The sequence below is a fragment of the Sorex fumeus genome, unplaced genomic scaffold (assembly GCF_029834395.1).
Source record: "Sorex fumeus unplaced genomic scaffold, SorFum_2.1 ptg000051l, whole genome shotgun sequence".
NCBI classification, from domain to species: Eukaryota; Metazoa; Chordata; class Mammalia; order Eulipotyphla; family Soricidae; genus Sorex; species Sorex fumeus.
Window position 1 is genome coordinate 19,419,161 of NW_026606108.1, and position 20,534 is coordinate 19,439,694.

Consider the following 20,534-nt stretch of genomic DNA (forward strand, 5'->3'; position numbering starts at 1 on the left):
CCTTCCTTCCATCTTCCCTGCCTCCTTCCCTCTTTCCATCCTCCCTCCAAAAGCGGTTGTCATGTCCAATTCATCACAAAGTTAAAAATTTCATTATATTGCCAGGTGTGTGGCCCCAAAAGAAATAACCTAAATAATTCTTGATATGAATTTTCTTCTGTTATGTTTATTGTTACTGTCTATATTTAGGAACAATTATCTCTGAAATTATTTAAATATGTAATAAACTAAAGCAAACTAATATAAAAAGGGAAAATGTTTAAAATACAAACAAAAGCACGTTTTGAAAGTATACATTTTATGGTAATTTTGTAATGGGGATAGGGTAAGAAGAAATTGGGCAGATGATTGGAGAAATATACCAATAACAGAATTTAATTTCTAATTCATGTTTTTGACGTTCTGGAACTAACTTTTGTTTTTGCTTTGCAGTGAATGACTTAGGAGGGGACTTCAAGGGAGTTGGTAAAGGCTCCTCAGCCGCTGATAAGGTTGTTGAAGAAATCAGAAGGAAAGGTGGAAAAGCAGTGGCCAACTATGGTATGTTATTTGAAAGAATTATACTATTTCTTTTATCTTCCTTTGATGTTGCTGCCTACAATAGTAACTGAACATTCTAGTGTAATTTTGAAATTAGATTTATATGTTAGCCAAAGTTCTTTGTATAATATGTGAGGATTTTTTAACCTTCTGATATGCGTTATTTCATGATCTTAATTTAATCTGTTATTTAATACTTTATTGATGAGCACATGGCATAATCAATTATTATAGATGTGATATGAATATATTTTTATTCTTAAGACTTGTTTAAGGTAGAAAGGGCTTAGAAATTAATATTTAATCATTAAATTATTCTTTTTTAAGATGTCAATATTTTTTTTCTTTTTGGACCACACTGGGCAGTGTTTGGGGCACCTCGTGGTATGATAAAACTCCAGTTTCCTGCATGAAATCATGTACAGCCTGTTAAGTTGATTTTCCAGCCCTAGATACTTTTTTTTCTTATTTTTTTGGTTTTGGTGCTACACCTGTTGGTGCTCAGAAATTACTTGTAGCTACATACTTAGGAATTACTTCTGGTGGGATTTAGGGGACCATGTGGGATGCCAGGGGTCCAACCGGAGTCATCCACATGCAAGGCAAACACCTCACCTGCTATACTGTTGCTGTGCCCCCTATTTTTTTTCCCTTTTTTAATTTTCTTTTGTGGGGGGCCTACACCTGGCAGTGCTCAGAGGTTTGGGATTTATATTCATCTTTTAAATTATTTTCCTTTTCATTTTCTGTGACCCCCACCCCCCCCGGCAATGCTCAAGAGTTACTTGCAGTATGTATGCTCTTAGTCCATTAAACTAGCTCCCTAGTCCCCCCCAATATTTTTAAAGTATTGCAGTTTGCAGTGTGGGTCTGGCTCATTTGGCAGAACATCATCGATTTGTGTGAGGCTTTGTTTTTTAATTTTTTTTTTTTAAAGTTTTTGGGCAATATTCAGGGCTTACTGCTAGCTCTGCATTCAGGAATCACTCCTGGCGCTCTGGGGGTGCTACATAGGTTGCCATGTTTTGCGTATGCAAGGCAAGCACCTTACCCACTGTACTATTGCTCTGGCCCTTGTGTGAGGCTTTAGGTTTAATTCCTGGTACCACACTCCGTGTCCCCGCTTGGCATTGCTGGATGTGCCCAACCCTCCTCAATTAAAAAAAAAAACTACAGCCTAAGAAGTTAATGTCGTTTTTTCTGTACCAGACTTCCATCATCCTTCTGCCCAAATAATTACTGCTATATGTAGCTGACTTCTATCTGTAAAATTTCTTTCTTTGGTTTGTTTCTGGGCCACACTCGGTGTTCAGGACTCCACTCCTGGCTCTTTGCTTAGAGATCAGTCCTGGTGAGGCTTGGGGGACAATATGGGTGCTGGGGATGAAACCCAAGTTGGCGGTGTGCGAGCACCCTATCTGCACTTTTTGACTCGGCTCATAGTAAAATTTTAAAAGTCAGGGTCAGGCATTAAAGTTGCAGGAAAAATCAGAAAACGTAGAATTTACATTAGGGATATTGATTCCAATAGCATTTGTAATGAGACGTCTTGAATACATACACTTCAGAAAACTAATGCATACTGATTTTATGCAAACTAGATTATTATTATGGTCCAGGGATAAAATTAAATTGGCGATGGCTTCACTTTGAAACTTCGGAGTATAGGAAATAGGTTATGATTGGAATGTTTGAGGAAATAATGAAACAGATCAGTATCTTCTTTCTATGTTGAGGATTTTCTCTTTATTTCCCTGCAGTTCAAAAAGCTATTTTTAAAGCATAGCACTGTAGCACTGTCCTCCCGTTGTTCATCGATTTGCTTGAGCGGGCCCAGTAATGTCTCCATTGTGAGACTTGTTACTATGTTTGGCATATCGAATATGTCATGGTTAGCTTGCCAAGCTTTGCCGTGCAGGCAAGATACTCTCGGTAGCTTGCCGGGCTCTCTGAGAGGGCAGTGGAATTGAACCCGGGTCAGCCGGGTCGGCCGTGTGCAAGGCAAATGCCCTACCCGCTGTGCTATCGCTCCAGTGATATTTTGAAATTTTTAAACATAAAAGTTTCAAACTTTGTTTCTCTGCCATGATTTTGATAGACAACTTTTATTAATCTGGATTCATTCAGGAAAACAATAGCCTGTCTCAGTTTTCAAAGTGTGAAGGTTTTTAATGCAGAGCAGTAGGTAACGAAAATGATTACTTACATGAATAAGAGCCATTGGAAGGGCCGGGTGAATGTGTTGGGAAGCTGTTGCAGCAGCAGTTTAGCAAAAATGACTTAGCTGTGCTGCAGATCTTTTTAAATTTTTGTTTCTGGATCACACTTGGTAGTGCTCAGGTGGGACCCGGGAAACCAAGGGAAGTGCCAGGGATCTAACTGGGTCAGCTGCATGCAAGGCAAGCGCCTTAACCCCTGGACTGTCTCAGCCCTGTTGCCAGTCTTTTACTCAAATCTGCTCGCTGCCATTCCCAGAATTCTGTTTTCCCATTCCTGGGTGTTTCTTTTTGTAGAGCCATTTTCCAGTTTCTCCCTTAGGATTGCAGAGAGCATGGACAGAGGCAGTTGTGGTATTGTTGCCCAGTCCTTAGGCATGCAACTCGGGGGATGTTAACCCTTTTGCTGCACTGATATATCCCTGAAAATACTGAAGCTATTGTATTTGGTTAAGCTTTATTTTTTAGACACGAGTATTACAAAAACAGACTTGTTCTCCAAATGTGGTTCTGTAGCATTGAATGTTCTTTTTTCAGATTAGACTCCCATTTTCCCAAATTCTAACTTGCGTCATTGAAGAGATGTGCCTATGACAATTAATTGATTAATTGGTTTACCCATTTTTAAAATAAACCAATAAAACCATAATTATCTGGTAGTCCTCAGGGCCTGTTCCCAGCTCTGTGCTCTGAGGTTACTCCTGGTGGTGCTCAGGGTCCTGCAGTGCTGGGGATTGAACCTAGACCTCCTGTGTATAGAGCCTGTTCTCCATCCTTCGAGCGATCCCTCTGGCCCTCTGAATATTTAAAATAAAATAGAACGAAATAAAATCCAATGGCTTGGTGAGTGTTTGTTTGCTGTGGATTTGGAGCCACACCTGGGGGACTTCCCCTGATGTGTTGTTCCTTACTTGGGAACACTGAGTTGCTGGGCTTCCTTGGGCTTGGGCTTCAACACGCAAAGCAGGAATTCCTGCCCTTTGGCACATGTCCCCAGCCCTCAGTTTGTTTCTTGTACTGGCCACATTTCAGGTGAGCAGGAACCCCAAATGGTGAGTTTAAAGACCTTTAATGTCATCATAGGAAAGTGTACTGGCCTGCACTGTTTATTATAACTTGATTTTGCCAAGAGGTTCTTTCATTTTATTTATTAAAACTTTTTCTTAGGTGCCAGATATTTTTGTTAATAATGGGTCATCTATGGTTTTATTCACTAGGTGTCTTTAATATAAACTAGGTGTTTTTCTTGGGAGTGACTTAAGTTGTGTGCCTTGTGTCTGTCAAGGCCCTGAGCACAGACTTTAGAAAGTGTCTGTGCAGGATATTACCGATGAGAGTCATTGTTGTCCTTGTCCTCAGACTCGGTGGAAGCAGGAGAGAAGCTTGTGAAGACAGCGCTGGACGCTTTTGGGAGAATAGGTAAGATGTCTTTACTCCTTCGGGACATACACAGCAGACTTGTCATAAAGTTTTTTGTTTTATTTTTGTTTATTGAAAGCACTGTCTTTATGGATTATAAAGTTTTTATAGTTCCTTTACTATATACCCTACCTTCTGCTCTACAGGGTGTGAGATGAAGTTTTTCTGTGTAAGTTAAGTTTATTCATTATTTTTTTAAAAAAAACCACTTAAAGGGTATGCAGAAAATGTGTAAGCATTCTCTAAATTTCTTATTTATCATCATTTATTGGCATTCCAAATAGGTACTTTATTTTCAGGAGTAGAAGACTCAGTGGAGTCTTTTGGATAATTGCGAATCATTCAAAAGATTTGATTCAGTATCTTAAATGAACTAATTTGAATGATACACAGTAATTTTTTTAAAAAAAGACAAGCATTTCAAGTATATTGTTTAATTCTTTTAGATAATAAAAGTCCCATACTTCCATACTTTCTTAATAAAAGATTAAATAACTAGAGGAATCAATACTGCAGATAAACCCAACATGTTTACATTCTGAAAACTATTTTTATAGTTTGACTAAAGTGTGGTTGAGCTCGTTAAAGACTTGTTTATATATGGTAGAGATACAGTAATCCAAAAAGTGGGAAATGATTAGTGATAATATCTTCATATGGTGGTTGACCCTTAAACAGTTATTCCTTTTTTTTCATAGTGAGAATAGAATTATTTGGTAGACCTTGCCTATCCTCCCCCCCTTCCTCCTCTTCTCCCCCCCCACCCCCCAATCTGGACCATACCTAGTGGTGATCTGGGGCAGGTCCTGATTTTGTACTCAGTCTCACTCTTGGTGGTGGCACAAGGGAACCATGCAGTGTGGGGGATCAAGCCTGAGCCTCCAGCATGCGAAGCCTGCTCTCAGCCTGGTGTGCCTTTTTTCTCTGGTCCAGGTCCTCCATTATTAACGCTAATCCTATAATGGTATTCTTGCAGGCTTTTTTTTTTTTTAATCTGTGTGTGTGAGGGGATGGAGTAGAGCGGGGGTGTGGCTGGGCTACACTAAGTACTGCTTGGGGACTACTCCCACCCTGGTGGCTAGGGGGAATTACTCCCAGCGGTACTGGGGGACCATTCGTGCCAGGTCTGAATACAGGCCTCATGCCTGCTGAATATTTGGCTAACCTATTGCGCTAGCTCTCCGGCCCTGACTTGGCCTTTTGCCATCAACAATAACAGTAACAATAACGAGCCTCATTCCCCTGACCCTGAAAGAGCCTCCAGTATGCTACTGGGCTACGCTAGCATGCGACAGGGACTAATGGAGACGCTACTGGCACCTGCTCGAGCAAATCGATGATGTGTGGTATGACAAGTGACAAATGTTTTTGGGCCACATGTGGCAATGCTGGGGTTTACTCCTGTCTTTGCACTCAGGAATTACTCCTGGCAGTGTTCAGGGGATGTGCCCATGGCAGCTATGGGCAAGTTAAGTGCCCTATCTGCCATACTATCTCTCTAGCCCTTGATGAGCTTTTTGATTTTGAGTGGCAAGAAGGAAAAAAATCTTTATTTTTTGATTTGGGGCCACACTGGAATGTGCTCAGCGGCTGTATTCCTGGGGTTCATTGCTTGGAGGTTGCTCTTGGTGGTGCCCAGGGCATCATGCAGTAGAAGGGATGAATGCAGGCTTTCTGTGTACAGAGCATGTACTTCCAGTCTCTGGAGCTGTCATCCTGTTTCTGGAAATAGCTTTTAAACTTTGGACTTCTTGCATGGATTTTGAGGTTAGATGAGCAATGACCACTGCAGAATCCCGAGAACCTGAATTGGGCAGCAACTCATCCTATAAATCAGCTGACGTAATGTTAACAGAAAGCAGGGGTGGAAAAGAAGGTAGATACATAAATTTGGGGGCAAAGTGCTGATAGAATGTGATACTTTTGTGAGTTAGATGTCTTTTTTGGTATTAGTATAAAATTTTCTCTTGCTGGTACACTTACCTGTTATATTTACTATTGTGTGTGGGTGGTAAAACCCCCCAAGTTTGAAAGAAATGTAAGTTGTGAACAAATACAAACTGAAATGCTTGCTTTTACGTTTGTGACTTGGATCTTTTTACATTGTAGATATTATTATCAACAATGCTGGGTAAGTATTTTCTTTTTTAATTGTAGTGGAGTAATGTGCATGCAAAAGCTTTTCTCCCCCTTAAATGTTTATTAGTATTTCCTTTTCTGATTGTAGTAATGAGTAATGTGCATGCAAAGTATTCCCCCCCCCACCCCAGTGTTTATTTTCTTCTACCTAATCTAATTGTTTTTTTTTTTTAGAATTCTTAGAGATCGTTCCTTCGGTAGAATAAGTGATGAAGACTGGGGTAAGTAAAAAAAATTTAAAGAATCATGATTTACAAAGGTATTAATAGTTGAATTTTAGGCATATCATATTTTAACACCAATCCTATCAGTGTCAGCTCTTCCCCACCATTTTCTCCATACTCCATCCCATGTCACTGCCACCTTGTCAGGCACAATACAGAGTTTGCTGGTTGCAGTTTTGGTGTCATGTTTTCAGTGTTGTTGATTCTGTGCTTTGGATGTAAAATTCTGCTACTCTCCCATATCCCCAGTATTAAAAAAACCCTGACTTTGTTCTCCATTGCTTCCCTTTCTCCTCTTCTGGGATAAGTAATTTTTTCACTGTAAATCTTATAAGTTATTCCTATCCATTTAGGCTTATAAGTTGATACCTTTGGAAAAAAGTTCTTCTAACGAGTAAGATGAAATGAATATTTTGCCTTTTAAAGTCAAAATTAAAAAATAAGTTTGCTTTCTCTACTTTTGCTTCTGTATATGTGATTTATACTCATTTTACATGTGAGGACAAATAATAGGAGTAGCCTAGTTTTTGTTTAAGAATTGATTAGAGTATGAGACTAATATCCAAATTGAGGGTAAACAGAAGCCAGGAAGACAGGTCAGTAGTTGGCAGCTTGCCATAAGAGTGTGTGTGGGGTAAAGGGCACAGGTAAAGGGATATACTTGATAATCTTTTATTATCTGCGTGCAAACCATAAGGCCCAAAAGGAGAGAGGGAGGGAAGGAGGGAAGGAGGGAGGGAGAGAGAGTGTGGGAGGGAGGGAAGGAGGGAGAAGAAAGGAGAGGGAGGAAGGCAGGGAGGGAGGGAAAGTGCCTGCCATAGTGGGAGTTGGTGGGACAGGCTAGGGACGGGGAGGGAAACTTGGGGACATTGGTGGGAAAAGTACACTGGTGAAGGAATCGGTGTTGTGACATTCAGTGACTGGACTCCAATCATGAACAACTTTATAAATGTTTATATCGCTGTGATTCAATTAAAAAATAAATAAATGGGGAAAAAAACGAATTGAATAAAACTGTTGCAAACCTGTTTGCAGAAGTTACTCAGAACTATTTTATACTTTTCAATTTGTTTCTCTTTTATCTCCTTGAGAGGTTGCTGTCATTTTCTAGCATACCAGCTTTTTAAAAGAAAATAATGTTTAGGGCGTTTAGCAGTTTGTGTGTCTACATTAAGAAAAAGAACCAGGCTGTGGGAGGGAGACGGGCAGTAAAAATAACAGAGACCTGAAAAGTAGATATGAAGAACCCATTTGTAATTTCAAAGCTTTTAAGCAACAGTGACTTCCATTAGGAGTGTCACTTTGGAGAGAGACCACTTAGATAATCAAAAATCACTGTTTAAAAAAAAATCACTGTTTTGGTTTTTCCTGTTTGCTCTTGTTGGCTCTTTCATTGGACACGAGAGTGTAAAACTGTTGTTCTGAGAGTTGTCATTGTGCTAACCGAGGTGACTCACATTGCCTGTAGGGTCTGCTGTTGATCTACTGCAGTTCTCAACTGCAGTTCTCTAGTTCTTCAGGAGACGCAGAGTGTCCACCTTTGACTTAAAAGGAGGGAAAGAGGAACTTTTTTCCCTCTTGGGACAGCTGAGGGGAGCAAAGCAGCTGAGAAGGGAGGCTTGCTGGAAAAGCTTAGCTTGGCACTGAGCTCTGATGAGGCTTCCCTCTGGTTCCGAGCTGAACTCACTACTTCCAACTACTCTTTCCCTTCGACTATTTGTGTTGTGTTGTGTCCAATTATACATGTAAATTTTTGGTTTTGGGCCATACTTGGCAATGCTCAGGAGTTTCTCCTGACTCTGCATTCAGGAATTTCTCCTGACAGTGCTCAGGGTACCATTATGGGATGCTTGGGATTGAACCTGGATTGGTCATGTTCAAGGTAAGCATCCTACTCACTGTACTCTCCAGCCCCCAGTATATGTAGGCATTTCAGATATTTTTGTAAGTGAGTTTTTATCTAAAGCACTAAAGGGGTAGAGTTTTGTATATGGGATTCTTACGTACTAGCAGGGACAGTTGCATTGCCTTTTAGTTGTTGAGGTATGGCAGTTTTGTCATGAATTATGGTGGACACAGACTTGAATGTTGGCAGCATCACGGGAGTAGAGGCTAAGTTAGTTCTTCAGTGAGAGGTGTGGCAACTGATGATTTATACAAAGAAAGGGAACATCTTTGTATGAATAAATCATTGCTTATGGGACTTCTGGTGTATGCCTAACTGTGCATATTTTGACAAAATATTCTTAACAATAATTTCTTATTTCAGATCTAATCCATAGAGTTCATTTGCGGGGCTCCTTCCTGGTGACAAGGGCAGCTTGGGATCACATGAAGAAGCAAAAGTTTGGAAGGTAGTTCCATGCAGCCATGAAGGGGTGGAGTTTTGTGTGTGGACTCTGCTGTACTGGCGGGGACAGTTGCTTTGCCATTGAAAACATCTTCAGATAAGCACAGACCTTTGAAATGTAATTTTGGTGCATAAGCTCTCACTAAACGGGTGTACTTTAATGACAGATTTACTGAGCTTGGCAGCTTTCTATTTCTTTTCCTAGGCAGCTGTCTATTTATTTTCCTCGCCTGCTTTTCACTACTAATGAGTTTCCTGCTGTTTTCTGATCTTTCAGCAGAACACAGAGGGTTTAGCTGTACTTATTCTCAAAGTGTCCATATGGTATGTCCTTAGCTTCAGTGAAAGTATGGCTGTTTCCTGCTGTCTGGTATAGTCAGACATTAATCTCTGTAAACTGTTGTAGAACTGTATACCTCTGGGAACTGGAGACCTGGCTCAAGGGGTAGAACATGTCCCGAGCCTGTGTGAGGCTCTGAGTTCTCTTCTGGGCACTTGAGAGCCCATATCCTAACCCAGCACTACTGCCTGGTGGTCAGCAGCACTGCTGGGTATGGCTCGTATAGAGGAAATAAAAGATGCTCTGAATTGGGCAGAGCTGCTAAGTGGCTCTACTGCCCTAGTGTTTGAGTCCTTCCAGATAATTTAGGGTTCACTCACATCCTTGAAGTCAATCAGTGTGAAATGTGTTCTTATTGGAGATTTCTTGTCTCTCCCGATCCCAGCAGTTTGTAAAAGTAAGTGATTTACTTTATTTAGTTTACTAGAATAGCGTTAAGATTATGAGGTGGTGTTTTAGTGTGAATAAATAAATAAATAAATAAATAAAGGGCATCATTCCCCTGAAAGAGCCTCCAATATGGCAGCGGTGGGAAGGATGTGAAAGGAGAGGCTGCTAAAATCTCAGGGCTGGGACGAATGGAGATGTTATTGGTGCCCGCTTTGCAACTTGAACGGTGGGATGACAGTGGTACAGTTTTAGTGTGAGGCATTTGATGTTGTCTACAAAGGGAGAAGGAAGGGCAAAGTAATGAGGACTGAAGCGTTGCACTGGTTAACCTGATATTCCCTGCAAAAATAAAAAAAGAGAAAACTTCTCTTCATTTTGGTGTTTGGGCCATTCCTGCCGTGCTCAGAGGACCATGTGGTGCTCGGGACTGCACCAGCCCTTCTCCTTTAAAGAGTATGCTCCAGCCTTTTGAGCCATCCTCAAAACCCAGACATTTGATTCACATACTGTCAGTTTACTTTATATTATAAATATTATTGTCAGTAGACAGTTCATATTCGTTTAGTTTGCATTCAGTTTACATTATATACTAGAATTCATTTGGTCTTGACCTGATCTTTTTAGTTAAATATTATGGTTGAAGTTTAAGGAACTAATCTTATGGTTATTTAACCTATTGGCATTATAGATTGCTGCTTTTGACATGTCTCCTACTATTGAAAAAAGGGGGAAGGAGTTGTAGCATTATTGAAGTACAGGAAAGACAATGTAGAGAGATTGATTTTTCTTTTAGGATCATTATGACTTCATCAGCTTCAGGAATCTATGGCAATTTTGGCCAGGCGAATTACAGTGCTGCCAAACTGGGTCTTCTCGGCCTTTCAAATACTCTTGCCTTGGAAGGCAGTAAAAGCAATATTCATTGCAATACTATTGCCCCAACTGCTGGATCACGGATGACCAAGAGTGTTTTGCCTGAAGGTAAGTAGAGTTTTCAGTGCTGTTACACCTTTATGTGGAATCAATTTGTAATTTAATTTTCAGAAATTAAAGATTTACTTCCTCTCAATTTCAAATCCCCATCATGCAAAATTTGTGTTTCTTATGGAAAATTTAAAAAAGCTAAAAGGAAAAAAATCAAAATGACCTATTATTCTGCCACACTGAAATAAACTTTCATTTTATAAGGCAAGTGTCCTACCTGCTATACTCCTTGTGGCCCGTATCTATCATTTAAAAAACTTCTTTGCCTTCTTGTGTCTGTGACCATCCTTTTGACTTTTTTTTTTATTATTATTAGTGATACACCATGAGTTACAGTTGTAGACTTAACAAACTTTAGTGCTTGTGTTTCCTTTATACAATGATTGGGTCACCATTCCCCCCGCCGCTCCCCCCTTCCCGCACCTGTGGCAGGGAATTCCCTTTTGCTCTCTCTCTGTTCTTTTGGGTGTTGTGGTTTGCAATAGAGGTATTAAGTGGCCATCGTGTTTGGTCTGTAGTTACTTTCAGCATGCGTCTCACATCCCGACCGAGTCCTCCAAACACCCTTTACTTGGTGTTCCCTTCTCTATCTGAGCTGCCTTTTCCCCCAGCATAGTAGGCCGGTTTCTAAGCTGTGGAGCAGACTTCCTGGTCCTTATCTCCACTACTCTTGGGTGTTATTGACTTTGTTTTTCATCTTTCTGAATATGCCCTTTGGATGCCTCATAGGGCCTGTCTTTCTTACATTTTCCCATTTTAATTGAGAGATACTTTCTCTTGTCAGTGTTTTATCAATTCTTCAGAAATCTGGTTTCTGCAGTAACAGGTTCTTCAGAGCACCAGGCTCACAATGAGATAAATTGTGTCATGTAATGTAGAAAATAGCAGTGACTGAGTAAAGAATCACAAATTCTAATTTTGATTTCACATAACTTTTTATTTTATACCCTATGAGATTTCACAGGAGTTTTACCTACTCTTTTATTTTTATTTTTTGGCTTTTTGGGTCATACTCAGTGATGCATAGGGGTTACTCCTGGCTCTGCACTTAGGAATTATTCCTGGCGGTGCTTGGAGGACCATATGAGATGCTGGGGATCGAACTTGCGTTGGTCGCGCGCATGGCAAACGCCATACCCACTGACAGTCGCTCCAGCCCGAATTTTACCTACTCTTTGGAGCCTTATAAAGTCGAATTTAATAAAATGCTCTTTAGCCTAGAACTTTGGGAGAGTGTTGAAAGAACTGTAAAGCAACAGTAACACTGTCATTTTGTTGTTCATTGATTTACTTGAGCAGGAGTCAGTAACGTCTCCATTCGTCCCAGCCCTGAGATTTTAGCATTCTCTCCTTACTCATCTTTCCCAATGACTGCTGTATGGGAGGCTCTGTCAGGGTCAGGGGAATGAAACCTGTTATTGTTACCGTTAATGGCATATCTAATATGCTGTAGGTAGCTTGCCAGGCTCTGCTGTGCAAAGCAACAGTGTATATTCTTAGATTATGTGAGAACATAGTGTAAGATGAAAGGCACACTTACTTGTTCTTTCTGATACAGTGTTTTCTTTTTTCATATATTACTATAGATACCCAGTTGGATTTTATAGATGTGTTTTTTGTTGCATTCATTGTAGAGTTAGCATAATTATTGAAATATATATGTGTGTGTATATATATATGTGTGTGTGTGTGTGTGTGTGTGTATCTTCTTTACTATTCCTTTTTGTCCTGGATGCATAAGGGTGGGAAATAGAAGGAATTGGAAATGGGTGGAATAATTGTTAGGAATTTATCATACAGGGGCGGAGCGAGAGTACAGTAGGGAGGGCATTTACCTTCACATGGCTGACCCAGGTTCGATCCCTGGCATCTCATAAGGTCCACTGAGCACTGCATGATTCCTGAGTGCAGAGCCAGGAATAACCCCTGAGCATCATTGGGTGTGACCTAGAAAGCCAAAAAGAAAAAAAAAAAGATAATTTATCATACAGTATGAAGTGATTGGAATTAGTTTTCTCATGCATGTAGCAGAGAGCAGTATGGCATTCGACTTTTGTGTACACTTGAGAACTTTTGGGGGCTATAAAGTGAAAAGTTTTAAGAGCTGCTTTTGTTTTTTTGGCCCTTCCCCAAGGCTACCCAACCCCTGTCAGTGATACTTTGCCAACAGGGCCAGACAATTCAGCTCTGCCTCAGGGCTGCAGTGCTGCGTGGGTCTAGCACTGCTGGGGGTGCTGGAGACTGGGCTTGGGTCCTTGTGCACCAGAGTCATGTTCCTCATCTCTGTCCCTGGCCCCTTAGAGCTGCTCTTTAATTGCCATGACTGCAAATTTCATCTTTCATTGCTCAGCTATATTAATATATTTTGTAATTTCACAATTAAAATGCATTAACTTGATCTATTCAAGATTGTTACATTTAGAGATTACTCATTTGAGCTTTGGAACACTGGTGGAGGAAGCAAGGAGAACAGTTTTGATTATTCCCCTTTTTCTCTTTTTTTGGGAGTTGGAGGATGAATGTAGGGCCTCACATATGAAAGGCCAAGGGCTCTCCCACTGGGCTGTGTCCCTGGCGTGATAGCAGTCCTAATCATTCTTTAAGTGAGAAGATATAGGTCCGTGGCTTGAGTCGCTGTGGTGAGAGTCCTGAGTCGCCTGCATTGCTGTACAGTGCAGGCCTTTGTTCTCATTGTGTAATTCCTTTCTGCTTTAAGCTACTTGGAGCAAGTGTGTGATGGGAAGGTGTGCCTTTCACTTTTGACTCATTAGAACCATTTCTAGGGCCATTCCACACCAACAGGTGACTGGCAATTGTCAAAGGTGTTTTGTAGTTTTTGTAACTCCTGCTTAAGTAGCTGGGAGTGCAGCAGCACTTTGTGAGTGGTGCCTAAGATATTTCTGGCTCAAATATGTCTTTTTCTTGGTAGTATGTTTTCCACCGTGGAAATGGTGATCTGATTGCTTCAAGTTCAGAAGCTTAACAAAGCTTGCAGATCACCTCCCTGGGATCCTGGGATAACAAAGCTTCTCCAGAAGCCTTAAATGCTTGACTTGCTAGGTTTTTATTTACTTATTTTATTTATTGATTTTTATTATATTCTTTAAAAGTTTCTGAATTGTGGTGTGAGAAATTTTCAGAAGGTAAAATGATTAATTGAATATGTGTCTACTTTTGTTTACGAACTTAGGATTTTATATTGATTTCAGATCTTTTGGATGCTCTGAAGCCTGAGTACGTGGCACCTCTGGTCCTTTGGCTGTGCCATGAGAAGTGTGACGAAAATGGCTCCTTGTTTGAGGTATTCTTCCCCTAATATCTCCCTGGACAGTACTCACAAAATTCAGTATAAAAATGATTCAAAAACAAGTATTTGTCAGTTGATCACTTTTGCTCAAATCTGTATTTGTTGATATCACTTATTTGAAGCGATTGATTAGCATTATTCATTTGAGCGAAGAAAACTATTGTCTACATATAAAAATAGTCCCTGCATATCTTCTTCGAGCCTAATAGCCACCATCAAATGTGAACAGTGGAAAAGCAGAGGTGAGAAGAAATCTTTACAGGTCTCATTTACGGAAGATTAACAGGAGCAACATGAAGCAGACTAGAGCTCAGAAACTCACCTCCTTTCCTTCTCTCATGAAGGAATCTTAATAGCGTCATCTTTCACAATTATATTATGAAATCTATGAACAAATAGCAACTCGTGCTCTTGTAAAAAGTTTCTGTTTTACAAGAAATGTTTGTAAAACATTTCAAATATACAAGTATATGGAGAAAAAGAAAAATTACTCACATTGCCACTCTCCACAAATGACTATTTTAAATATTTTTAAGTTGTCCTTCCCAGTCTTTCACTGGATTAACATTTCCCATGAATGAATTGTTTTAGATACACATTTTAGACACAGCCTAAACTTCCACCTAGACAGTTATGTATGTTGTGTTCTTGTATAATATATGAACATTATAAAGTGAGGAATATTTGGGGGCTAGAGCAATAGCACAGCGGGTAGGATGTTTGCCTTGCATGCGACCGACCTGGGTTCGATTCCCAGCATCCCATATGGTCTCCTGAGCACCACCAGGGATAATTCCTGAGTACAGAGCCAGGAGTAATCCCTGTGCATCACCAGGTGTGACCCAAAAAGCAAAAAAAAAAAAAAAAAAAAAAAAAAAGGAACATTTAGTTTTGCCTAATTGCTAAGAGATGAGGTCTGTGTAACATCCAGATTTAAACTCTGAGACTAAATTGCCACTTGCTGAAGTTCTGATAGATTCTTTGTGTGTTTGGTGTCAGTTATTTGACTCAGTGAGAATGTTTATACTACCTGAAAGGAACTTACAGCTTGTTTATTCACTCTTGAAATAGGATAAAAGTTCATACAGAATTTTCTTTACATCAGACATTTTTCCCTGAGATTTTCTTAGAATGGCCTCTAAGGTACCAAAGTATGACTGTATCAGTGTCATCCCTCTGTTCATCGATTTTCTTGAGAAGGCACCACTGACATCTCCATTCGTCCTAGCCCTGAGATTTTAGCAAGTGCCACATTGGAGGCTCTTTCAGGGTCAGGAGAATGAGACCCATCATTGTTACTGGGTTTTGGCATATCGAATAGGCAATGGGGAGCTTGCCAGAATCTGCCGTGTGGGCAGGATACTCTCAGTAGCCTGCCGGGTTCTCTGAGAGCGAGAACTAGACAATAAGAGGTTAAAAAAAAAAAGAAAAGAAAAAAAAACCCAGAAAGCAGTCTCTTTGTGTGTTGCTATTGATACATTTGCAGATTTATCTCCCTATTAATGTGTTTTGTATGGGGCTGGGAAGGGAGTGCCCAGGGCTGGGCACATGGATGAAGCCTGTGCTTGATCTCTGTCCTGCAGGACTGCATGGTCCCCTGCATTGCTGCTGAGTGTGGCCCTACTGACCACTGTCCCCTAGCCTCACCCCTGCCATCCCGGCATCTCGGCCTGGACAGGACCCCATCACCAGGCCCAACTACCTCACTCACCACCAGACGTCAGGATGCTAAGGATTGCTCGGAGTGGCCCCCGGCACCCCAGAACCCAGCTGGGAAGGCCTGCCAGGCCCTCCTCACCCAGAGTCTCCTTGCAGTGACTCTACTGAAAACATTAATAAAGTCCTTTATTTACAGGAAAGTAAAGAAAAGGGTTCTAGGTGGTTCATTAAGTCATACCTGATTTTATTTTTGTAGGATTTTCACGCTGTTCACTAAGTCTTTTCAGAGGGAAGTGTAGTTTGAATCTGTGATCTGCTGACCTTATTGTCCTTGTCTTCCATAAGAGGACACTCTGATGTTGAGAAATCAAATCCTATCACCATGGCCACAGTGCATTAATAGAACAGCTGTCTGCCTTGGCGGCTGACATCCAGGTTTTATTTCCTGTCTGTCTCTGCATGCTGCCGCTTTATGTGTCAATATAACAGGGATGCTGCAGTCATGGGACTGCTCCTCTTAAGTAGGTCTATGTCACATTCATCTCTTGTCATCTAGTATTGTAATATCTAAGACACTTGCCTTGTTTTTTTTAACCTTTAACTATTTTGTTTTAGTTACCATGCCTTACAATACTGTTAATGAGAGGGTTTCATCTATACAACATTCCAACACCATACCCTTCACCAGAATGTTTGCTCCCTCTGCCATTGTCTCAGGGTCTCCCTCCAGACCTCCCCTGCCACTTGCATCTCTCACCATGGTAGCTCAGTTTTGTGGACTAGTTCTCAGGTTCTTTTGCCTTTGGCCCTTTGTTGGTCCCTTGAAAAAGATGAGCCTGTTCATTTTGCCATTATGTGGAACTGTGCTGAGTAAAGTCAGCTGGGATTTTTGGCAGTTTGACCTCTCTGTAGAGCTTGGTTGTGAGGCAGTGAAGTTGGTCCTTCGGTGTGGCGGCAGCTGTGGAGTGTGAGTTCTGGGGCTTTTGGCAGGGTGGAGATTCGGCCTCTCTCCGAGGGTGCCCCTGTTTTTCCAGCCAGAAAACCCGTGTACTTGTGAATTTTTGCTGCTAGTTGATATCTTTTGAGATTTCATCTCTAGTCTGTAAGACTGGCTTGATGGGTGAGCTTATATGGTAGGTGCGGGTTTGTAGAATATGGATCTGGCTGCTGGGGCTTCTGGAAATTCGGGTGGGGGGTGGTGGTAGGAGGCTGCCCATCCCTACTCTGAGAAGACCCTAGAGTTCTCAGCCTGAAGACTGGCATACCTGGGAATTTCAGTTACCTTGTAAAGAATTCTGTGAGTTGATTGCACATAAGTTGGAGTAACTACCTACCCTCTTCCCCCCCCCCCCCCCTTTTTTTTGCAGGTTGGAGCAGGCTGGATTGGAAAATGTAAGTGTTTTTCTTATGCCATATGGCTATTTTCATCTCTTTAAACCTAAGTTTCCAATTAAGCGCTGTGGGTGGGTCTTGTGAGAACCTTTACATAATCAGTCAGACATTGCTAAACTGGCAGATACACTAAAACTTCCAAGTTGCTGTGGTGCCCAGTGGCACATCAAAAGCTCTTCAGTTTTTTCTTCCTGTTCTTATCCAGGACTTGCCCTGTCCTAGTCAGAACTGACTGCTCCTTTAGATAGCACAGACCCTCCTTATATGGATGTTTGTCCTCCCACGAGTCTAGCCTCTTTCATACTCGGTCCTCTGTCTTAGACGAGAGGTGAGAGGGAAGGCTGTTTCCATGCAGATAGGAAGGATCCTCTCCCGGAGGCCATGATGGCCGTGTGCTCCTAATCTCTGGCTGGACTCTCATTTCCCTGACATGTTAGACATCAGGAAGATAGTGTGGAACTCCCTGGGACAGAAACTGTAATAACCTGTGATCATGGTTTCCCTTGAGCCCAGGAGTAAACTTGTTTGGCTTCAATCCCTTTTTGTGCCACTTCTTATTTCTTGTGGGTTCCAAATCAGAAAATTGTCTTGCACATTTTCAAATACTTGTGACAGTTCTACTGTTCTGATTCATGTTTTCTGTTGGTGGCTGCCAGTTACAGGTTGCCATCCATGGAAGGAAGAACTGTAGCCACTGTATACATTTTCATCATGAATTTTCATTCCATTATTACAAAATATATTGCTCATTTTTGAGGCTGCAATGGAGAGTTTATCTGATATGTCATCAGTTGGCGAGCTCTCAACGCAGACGTGTCTGTTCTCCCAATAGCCATTGGACTTTGACCTTTATGTTTAATAAGGTTACCAGCGTCAGAAAGAAAACTATTCTTTTCATGGTGCTTATCCGACAATAATGATTTTTGTGAATTTGGTCACTCTAGTAGTGACTTCCTGTGGGAAAAGAAGCACAGAGGGAGAAGAAGGGAGACTCATGTAGGACTCTTTCATATACTAATTTTGGATTGTTTGGAGTCTTTTGCCTGTTTCTGCACCACAGATCCTTGGTTAGCTGCCCAACAAAGTTTGGTCTTGAAGTTTATTACCTGAGTGATCCATGGGCATGCAGTCTCTGAGCGATCTGTATTCGGAAATGTTTCTGATCCAGCATTCCATTCTACCTCTATGTGTGGCAGGCTCAGAGAGGAAGATTATTTCTCTTAGCATCAGATAATAAGGGGAAGAAATGTTGACTTCCTTTTGGATTTACTGTTTTAGGAAAATTGCATATATTAAAGCTGGTAGCATAACCCTTCAGAGGTTTAGAATCTTTTTCGCCCAGCCCTGAAATTCTCTTCTGAAAGTTAAGAAACAGTCCCAAGGGCATTTATGGATTTTCCTTTCTCTTTCATAAACTCAGTCTCTTACTTTTGTCTCTATAACTAGTACGCTGGGAGCGGACCCTTGGCGCTGTTGTCAGACAGAAGAACCAGCCAATGACACCAGAGACAGTGAAGGCTCAGTGGACAAAGATCTGTGACTTTCGCAATGCCAGCAAGCCTAGCAAAATTCAAGGTAACAAGCCCAGTCAGCGCAGCCGCGCATGCTCTTCTCTAGGAGAGTGCCTTCTCTGCTCTAGGAGGTGTCAGAACCCTTCCCATTCCAAATGGGTGTGTCATTCCCACGGGCAGTCTTCCAGGTGTTTACACGACCCCCTTGTGTGGCAGGACTGCAGCGAGTGTTCACCCCCCGTGCAGAGTGCAGAAACTCAGCATCCAATGGCTCTTTCCACAGGTGTGGGCTCAGCCTATTCAATTCAGCGCCTTTCTGTCTAGTGAATAGATGGGCTTAGTTTCAGCATTTTGGGTTTAATGCTTTCTTTTTTTTCCACACCACTTTTTAAAATTTCTCTCATATTTTGTTCTTCTTTTCTACTTTTATCTCTGCCTCTGCTGATCTTAGGTCTTCTTTAAAAAAAAAAAAAACCCTCAGCCCTAGATGTTCATTATACACCCCCACCACCAACCTCCCCAGGCATTCTGGACTACATTGATCTCTCTCTTTGCTCAGCTCTTAATGCTCTAATCCTAAACTACCTTCCAGGGCTTTTGTTTCTTAAGGACGTGGTCTCTGAATTTCTCCCCTTACTTTCTCTTGCTGGCTTTAAACTGTGTATCTCTCTTTTGTATTTGTTGCTAGTACAGTGCAGAACTCCTGGAAAGTGTTTAGTAAATTCTTTCAGTTTATTACCTTGAGCTGTTGAATCATCTATGATACACAACAGAGATAGTCAAGTAAAAGTTACTGTGTAAACTCACACAAAGGGAGCACGCACTCAGCAGCGGTGGCTCTATCTCTTCTGCCGCCCATGTTCGGTAGTCTCACCCTTCTCCCACCCCCGGGAGGTCGATGGCGCTTTAGCAGTGTGAGACTGTTATGAGGGAAAGTAGTGAATGGAATTATGCGATTATAATGGAAAGAATACTTCTTACATTTAAAATACTGCTATAAAAAAATTCTGCGTTTCTGTATAATTGTGATTTTCCAGAATACTTTTCCAGTATTCTTGTTTTACAAAAGATGTTAGTATACTTAAGTGCTCAAAAAATGAAATAACTGGTCCAAACATTCTCATTCTTTGAGCTCTGAGCAGATTAGGGGTCTGTCTCTGCGTGCAGACCTTTCTCTTCCCCTGGCCGTGTCTTGCTCAACATCTGGCTGGGGAAGGCTCACGAAGGGGTAGCGGGCAGTGAGAGCCTGGGAGTTGAGGCTGTCCCAGCCCATCTCCCCCTATGTGGTTTGAGGATGGAGGCCTGCAGCTCTAAGTATGTTAGGAGACCCCTGAGCCCTTAGATTTAGGGCATATGTTGCTGTGCCAGTAATCTTTTTACTTAAACAAAAGTTTAGGCCTAGAACTATAGTGTCTAAGTCCTATCTGGAGTCACTGGTTATAATAGTTTCCTCCAGAGGAATTTTTAGTACTGTCTTTGGAGCTGTTCCTGTGTCTAAACCATTGTTAATCCCAGAGGAGGTGGGGAGTAGTGGGAGAGAAGGGCAATTTGTTGTTGCCCCCCACCAACAGAAATTGCATGTTTGGGGACTAGGGTCCCCCTGTCAGAGTGGTGAAATCTCTGCAAGAACAGCGAGGCTCAGAGCCCCTGTAGTGTTGGAACCCTGGCGGATTCAGTGATGCCTGGCTCTCTAGTCTCCTTCAGCCTTTCACAGTTTTTTCCCTTGATGGCCAGAGAGCGTCCATCCCGTTACAGAGTGCCTGTGAAGGTTGCAGCTGGCTTGCAGAATGGTGTCATAGCAGTCATTTTGTATTCTGTTGTCACTTTCCTTAGTTGCAGCTTTAACAAAACCATTATTGTTGTTGCTGTTTTCTTTATTATTGTTATTTTTTTATTGTGTTTTAGAGTCAATGAGTGGTATGATTGCCACTCTCAGTGAAATCGATGCTGATGGGGGAGTGTCTGCCAATAAAACCAGCCAAGCAGCTGTTGACACATCTGGATATGTAAGTGTGGAAATTAGCCTAAAGCTGGAGATTTTCTCTTTTTTTGTCTCTCAGGCC

At 41.4% G+C, this 20,534-nt stretch overlaps 1 protein-coding gene across 1 annotated transcript in view; it reads left to right on the top strand.

The window, feature by feature from the left end:
- Positions 1-20,534, top strand: part of HSD17B4 (hydroxysteroid 17-beta dehydrogenase 4) — a 65,565-nt gene that overhangs the window by 9,591 nt on the left and 35,440 nt on the right. The window contains exons 3-12 of the mRNA XM_056124288.1: positions 433-540; positions 4,116-4,175; positions 6,285-6,306; positions 6,489-6,535; positions 8,808-8,892; positions 10,412-10,599; positions 13,812-13,903; positions 16,936-16,960; positions 18,407-18,535; positions 20,377-20,477. Coding sequence (XP_055980263.1) covers positions 433-540; positions 4,116-4,175; positions 6,285-6,306; positions 6,489-6,535; positions 8,808-8,892; positions 10,412-10,599; positions 13,812-13,903; positions 16,936-16,960; positions 18,407-18,535; positions 20,377-20,477 — 857 coding nt within the window. The remainder of the gene's footprint in view (positions 1-432; positions 541-4,115; positions 4,176-6,284; positions 6,307-6,488; positions 6,536-8,807; positions 8,893-10,411; positions 10,600-13,811; positions 13,904-16,935; positions 16,961-18,406; positions 18,536-20,376; positions 20,478-20,534) is intronic.